The following is a 7480-nucleotide window of genomic DNA, read 5'->3' on the forward strand; positions in this document are numbered from 1 at the left end:
TTTGGCAGATAAGCCAAAGTGTGTGGTGTGATGGATGTGAGAAACGTTTTTTTCAATCTTACCCTTGTTTACTTTTGTGCGTGTGTGTAAGTACCTCGCAGACTGCCCTCGAGGTTCATGGATCAGATCCAGCCGATAAACTGCAGGCGTGTGATGCACCAATCAGGTCTAGGAAGGTTTGACCCATAATGCTTTGCTTACAGCCTTCAGGGCCTTGATGGAGTGTGTTGTCTGTGTGCCATTTCTCACTAGCAACACACTTTTTTGTAATGGTGGGGACTTTCCATTGACTTGACATTTAGTATGTACTGTATATGAAGCCATTTTTCTCATGGTGGTTGGTGCACTGTAGGTGATTTCAAGCTTAACTATTCATTGAGATGGCATTTGGTCCCCACACGAATAGTAGAGCCTTTAAAGTCACACATGCTTGTACATGTCACTTAAAAGCTTCACACACACATACATGGTGTCAATTTTCTTCTTATTTGCCAGTCATCTTGAAAAAGTGCCTACCTACAAGCACGCACACACAAGGATATAAATCTTTGTGCCTTTCACAGCCCTGTCTTTGCCGCCGGGCACATATTAACATACCCCACTGGCTGTCCATATATTTAAACATGTATAATCGGATCCAAAATCACACCATGCTGTCAGATTTAACAGAGATCCGATATATCTGCTATCTTTCAACAACAGAGATTAAGATCTTACGTTGTATGACAGCCAGCTCTTGGTTGTATCACAGTGTCTTCCCATGAGCCACTTGTCTCTGCCATGCACAGGGTTATTTACAACTTCCAGAAGTGAAAGGTTAGATGCTGGTGAAAGGTTGATTTCTAGATGGCTTTGTTACCAACAACATCGCTGTTGGTAAACGAGATTAGATTCCACTTGACATGGATTGAAGTTAAATTTTAATGGACGAATGTTTTGGAAGCAAACACTTGACTTGTATTAATCTCTGTGAATGTCTTTTTTGATCTGTCACATGAAGGATTACTTGCTTAACTAGTTAGCTTGCCAGCCAATTGATATTCAGAATACCGCCATATGGCAAAAACAATGAGTAGATATTGTAACCCCTGAGTAACCTGCCCTGCATGTATATGTGAGTGGGTAGTTTTCAATGTCTTTGAAGTTAATGAGTCAATATGTTGGTTTCTGCTACATTATGGGCCAATACAGGCTGTGGGTGCCTATGCGTGTGTGTGTGTGTGTATGTGAATGTGGTTTTAAGATCTGTGCTCGAAGTGTAAGTGTTTGATGGTATATGTGAAGGTTCTGAAGAATGTGCATATTTGGTATTATGTGTGCGAACGTGCGGGTGGTTTTTGAGAGGGGAGAGAGACAGCTGCCTTTTACTGCTCCAGGGAGTTATAAAGGAGGAAGGAGAGGCAGTTATTTGGGGTCTTTTATAAGGGGCAGGAGTTAGAGAGGAGTTGGTTTTATTGGGGTCACACAGTAACCAAGTGCAGCTGCAGGCATCACACATTCCACCTTCACCTTTAATCTTCCTTTGTATTTGTCTCTATGTAGCTGTACGCTTGTGCATGCAGTGTATTATTTGTAAGTAAATGTTTACTTATTTACTGTCTCTCCGTGACCGTAAATACTCAAATACTTCCAAATGCAGGCTTAAATACCGTGAATGATAAATATGCAGTACAGTAGTGTGTATACAGGTATGTATGTGTATGTGTGCTGGTCCTCATTACTTTCATGGTCCAGAGTTTCCACTCTCTGATCCTGTTCCTTGTTAAGCACATCTGCCGTCAATCATCTTCACCTTGTAATCCAACTGGCATTTCCTGCCCCGAATGAACAGTCGGCTTTATTCTATTTAACTGCTTTATCCCATTGGCTAGTTCTAGTGCCTATAAAAATGACCCGCGGTCCTGATCATCAGGTCTGCTCTGTCGCCATAGCAACGCGTGTGGAAGATCATCTAACTAGAAAAACATTTTTGATGATGCGTGTTTCATTTTTATATTCACATTCACCCGTTTTACTGCCGATTACATTCCTACCCAAAAGCGAAAAAGCAAGAGTCATTCTTTCCAAACTCAAGGGTTTTGCCATTCCCGAAAACAGGGACACGCAGAGATGGTGACAAGAGAGACTGTGATGGAAAAATCAAGAAGGAGGGAACAAGGGGGGAGAGAGACATAGACAAGTTATTCTAGTTACAGCCAGCTGACAGTAATACTAAAATAAGATTTGAACCCACCAATGTGAGAACACAGGGAGAGAACGCCATTTAAAAACATGTTCATTAAATATAACATTGACTAATATTAATTGCATCAAAATTAAATTTTTAATTGAAAAACAGAGATGAGAACAAATTGTGTTACAGTTGGCAGTAACCTTTATTGGACATGCACAGATATGAGCAATGCAATTGTTTATATAAAAACATAATGAAAAAACGATAATCTGGGATGAAAACCTTACACTGAGGTTTGTTTTACTAAATTATATACAAAGCATTAGCAATGGGGAGATGATATCACGATTGATAAAATAAAAAAAGAGGACTTAATGAGTAAACTACAGACATATTTAGACAACATATAATACAAAAACACACTCACTGTCTTAATGCTGTTTCTCAACAGGTAACAAGGATTATGACAGACTGGTTTATCACAGGCAAGTTCCCATTCAACTCCAAAAAAAATTTGTAGATACTGACGCTTAAAAGTGCTTTTGAGCCCAAAATGATTTTTTTCTAAGTTGACTTGTCAGGATCAAAAAACTTTGCCTAAACCTTGCTTGGTTTTCTGGAATATCAGGAGCTGAATCAGCTCATTTATTTGCATGGCTCTCTGATGTATTATTCAAATACACTGTCAACAAAAAAGCTTGAAAGATGAGATCGGGGTTAGAGGAAATGGATTATATCAAATCACACTCATTGTGGATAACTGGGGAAATGAGTTATCTTGCCTTTTCCTCCTACTTTCAATCTCTGACATAAACACGTGTGCACACGACGTCGTCTGCAGTCATGGTCTGCCAAGAAAAGCAGGAAAAGACTATTAACTAAAAAAATATGATCAAAGAACTTTGCTTGTGCTACAAAAGCTAGGCCTGCAATTTATACAGATAAACCAAATATATCACGTCCCAAAAATTGTAAACCTCTCACCAGAATCAGTTCTCCATCATTGGTTAGCTCTCTGGTCCATGAGGTTTTCGGCCCCTCGCCCTTTTGTAGGGTCTGCTCGCAGCTGATCTTGCTGTCCGTCTCCCAGCGAGGAAAGCTCTGAGAAACACAAAGACAAACGTGTAAAGGCCAGATTTTGGAGTTGTGTAAAAAAAGATTATTTTCTTTGCTTTTTCACTGCGTGTCTGTGAAAGAAAAGTGTGAAAACGATCCGTGCCCATGAGAATGGAAATTAAATAGGTGGAGGCTGGGTGTGTTTCCAGTCTGATAGCTCCTCTGAGATGTTGGGTGTGTTTGAATCCACATCAGATATTAAAATGACACACACATCTCATAACATCTTGCTTTTTGGATGTGTTTACCGTGCACGGACGGCCATCCACAGTGGTCTCATTAAACTCGTGTCCAACGGTGAAGGTGACGTGGGTGGTCCTAACAGAGGTGGAGGTTTTGATGGACAGGTCCTCTCCATCCTGCGTGATCTCCACAGATGGCTTGGATGCCGCCGCCACAGCAATCTTTCGCAGCATCACGTTCACACCTGCCAAAACACACATGCATTCACAATTCAGTCAGTGATATGATCATTACACCAACGTCCATAGACATTTAGGGGAATTCCTGATTTACAAAAAATACAGAAAGATGGATTTCTTTCTGAGCCAAGTGTCCAGTGGTTGGACAGATTATGGGAGAGAGTGATGTTATTTAGACTGGCTGTGTTCCGCACATCTGAACTCGCTGTCGACACTGTTTGATGACATCAGATATGATCCCATAGAGGGAATTTGACAAGCACCCAGAGAAATGAAAGGTGCTGTAATATCAACATGATAAGTACAAAGTCACTTTATAATTTTCATTTTAACACACCCACAGCGTTCTTCAAGACATAAGCTATACTGTAAAAAATCATTTTAAAACAACTTTAATATTTCAGCAGCTGGGCCGCCAGAAGAAAACGTAAATTTCATTTTACACCTGACTGTAGTGAGACATTTTACCATATTTTGAAAAATACATGAATATTTTGTCAAATTTAACAGTAAAACTGAAGTTTCTTTACATTGTACACTGAAATAGTATAAATAAATCAATGATAAACTCTTGCTTTGGGGGCACTCAGGTTCCCCAGGGTAATTTTATGTAATCTTTTGTAACTAAATAATATGCTTTACATATCATCCATAAGAAAAAAATATATGCATTTGGGGTCTCAGGGACCTGAGTTAAAAATGTAAATAATTGCAATAAATTCTCAAAGTCTAGGAAAGTTGGACTGGTAGACTGTGGATATACTCTCTTCAGTATTTTATTTTGGTTGAATGTGTTTTCCTTCCGTTTTCTGTCAGACCAGAAACAACAGTAACAGATACCATGGATACAGTCTAAAACAGTTCATGTCTACTTTGTAACATAGAACAAAAGGATAGTTTAATTTGCCGACTTGGTTTGATTAGTTCAGATAAATCTATATCTCAACAAAACATTATAGGTGTAATATATTATACCTAAAATGTCAGCCTTTTAATTTCTTAAAAACAGAATGATTGAATGTGGTGTGTATGTGCGCGTGTGCATTGATGGGTGGGCGGGTGAATACATTGAGAGGGGGAAGTTATTCAAGCAGCCGCAGGGGATGCTGTAATCTATTAAACCTTCCTGACAGGAAATGGATAGAACACAGTGTGGAAGTAGGGAAGGGCAGAGGTAAGAAAGACAAAAGCATGGCATGGTCGAGGGAGGGCAAGAGTCCTGACATAAGAAAAAGAGCCTACAGAAGAAAAGGAAGAGGTAGTCAAGTGTGGAAACCGCAGCTAGATGTAAAGAGGCCAGTTCCCCCCACTCTCTCTCTCTCTCTCTCTTTCTGTCTGTGTGTGTGTGTCGAGTAGAATTTCACACTACTCACCTCGCACACATTCCCACCTGTCACCAAGGGTAAATATATACACGTAAAGGCAGTCAATAGAAAAGCCCAAATTTGAGGCAGACATACAGGCAGACACGTGTTTTCGAATTCAACAACAAATTTCTATTGTAGCCCTCTAATCAACACAACATAAGACACAAGATAGGTCAAAATAAAACCTGTTTCATCTGCACACAAACATAGATACACAAACAAACTTCTCTAAGTGTCACATCAACCTCAGTTAGTCATTGCATTAAATTCTCCCATCTAATGAAGTCATAACCCAAAAACCCCAGAAAAGATGTCAGAGAACACACAGACGGTCAGGGTCAGTGTCACAAGTCAAAGGTCAGAGGAAGCATTTCAGAATTAAAGGGATGGAGAAGACGACTGAAGATGGAGGAGGGGATATGACAGGGCGTGGTGACAGGTCGAGCACATCTGCACACAGAAATAGGCTATTTGTAAGGCAAACAAATTGTATGCCTCTTTGATGAAGTGTGTAGAGTTAAATGCTTGTGTATGTACAGTACGCATGCATGTGTGGATGTGTCTGTGTGTGAAACATTCTTAGAGTAAATTCCTCAATCAACTAATATGTCAATCACACACATTCTTCGTGGAAACACCCCCGTTAAGAAGGACATTTATCCTCCGTGGAGGAAGGATCTTGTCTCCTGCAGCTTTTCTTTAAATTCACGTAGTTCCCACACGTCTCTGTTAGAAACAGCAAGGGCTCTCTCACACGGGCGCGGGCACACACGATTTTCTATTGTGCTCCCTCTCCGGCCTCTTTAACCTGTCTGCTTCATTTTCATCATTCTTTTAAACCACTCGAACGTCTCGGGGAATTCGCTTTCTTTTGTGAGATAGAGCTAGGACTGCTGAAGAGGACTGTTTGGGTTGCTGCGGTGCCCTCATTAAATGGGACGTCATTCAAATTGGGAAGTTACGGGTCATTCTGGCGTGAACAATGCTTAATATTGAAAAACGACGCTTGTTTGACGAGAACGAGAGCAGTGAACTGACTTTCCAACACAAGCATTTGTAATTTACGCTCGCGTAAAGTGAGTCACTTATCTGGTGCGCGCAAGGCATTTCATGCCCGCATCTTTCTCTCCATGCGAACGCGCAACTGTTCGTGCCTTCCTCCAGTCACCAGTGTCCCTTTTAAAGCATAATATGGTCAACAATGCGAAGTTAGCATTTTTGTTTTGTTTTTATCTGTTTCATTAATGGAATGTATTACGCTTGACTTTAAATCTATTTTGTCCTTGAGGTTGTATTGACTGCAACCATAACACCAGCCAGTCTAAACACACACACGCAGTATTTGGGAGAGGGATAGCTATTTACTGCACGTATTCATCTTTGCGCATCCTTTTTTAGCGCACGTCAGCAGCATCATTCAGTCATTTCGGTTACTTACCCAATGCTTTGAGAAGCTCCTCGAAGTTCTCGGAATTTTTCATTTTCCAAGTACCAGCAAAATCAGGGATTTTACGATCCATCGTGCGCTTCGTCGCTCTTTAAGTGTATCCTCCTGTTGCGCTGTCTGTCTGTAGTGAGTGACAACGCTTACCCCGGACTATGTTCTTCACAACAGGCCACCTCTGATTCTAAAACCAATGTTCCCAATGAGATAGCCAAAATTGGTTTTGCTCTCTCTTCTATCACTGACAAGACTAACTTACGATTTCAACCTTAACTTTTTTCTTCCTGACTTCAGTAACAGGACTTTAAAACGTTATCTCTTCTGGCAAAAAGGTTGAACCGCATATTTGAGGCAGTTATCACATTTATTCCGCAAACGCACACACCCCTTCTTTGACAAACTCCACCCTCTATGTGGAGCTGTCAAACCGAAGCACAAATGATAACTCGAGAAGACGACAGCATCCCGCCCACACTACGCCTTATTTAAAACACTTGCGCTTTTAAAGACGCCCATCAAAATTAATTTGTTCTTAATTTTTGGCACGGTTTCCATCTGCTTAAGGAATTTTCCTTTTTAAAGTGCATTGAAAGATAATATAGAATTCCATTATTTTTCTTTTTTCATAGATTTATTGTACAATTTGACATTTCATAAGAAAGGGAACGTTACTGCATTTCCTTCACTGTTTTTGACCCTGCTTAAACATCCTTTCATTCACTGGTTCCTCTTAGATGACTTTTCATAAATCTTCAAACATATTTTATGTTCATATATTTTATTGTTAAAATAGTTTTAGAAAGAACGTTTCACAAAGGACATGTCAACTAAAACAGGATATTTAATATCAACAACCAATACTATAAATAGAAAAACAGGACACTTTCCTCAACTGTTAATCCTAAAGTGCAGTCAAGTTCAAGTCCCTCCCTCCTTTTCGTTCCCCTGGTTATCCAAA

General features: G+C 40.1%; 1 protein-coding gene across 1 annotated transcript; it reads right to left on the reverse strand.

The window, feature by feature from the left end:
* Positions 1-2351: 2351 nt before the first annotated feature.
* Positions 2352-6893, reverse strand: crabp2a (cellular retinoic acid binding protein 2, a). The gene is made up of 4 exons (XM_056762691.1): positions 6517-6893; positions 3538-3716; positions 3158-3274; positions 2352-3021 (listed from the first exon to the last, which is right to left on the reverse strand). Exons 1-4 carry the CDS (start codon positions 6596-6598, stop codon positions 2971-2973), a joined length of 429 nt encoding a protein of 142 aa, XP_056618669.1. The 5' UTR covers positions 6599-6893; the 3' UTR covers positions 2352-2970.
* Positions 6894-7480: the final 587 nt, after the last annotated feature.

Source organism: Triplophysa dalaica, chromosome 12 (genome assembly GCF_015846415.1).
Source record: "Triplophysa dalaica isolate WHDGS20190420 chromosome 12, ASM1584641v1, whole genome shotgun sequence".
NCBI lineage: Eukaryota > Metazoa > Chordata > Actinopteri > Cypriniformes > Nemacheilidae > Triplophysa > Triplophysa dalaica.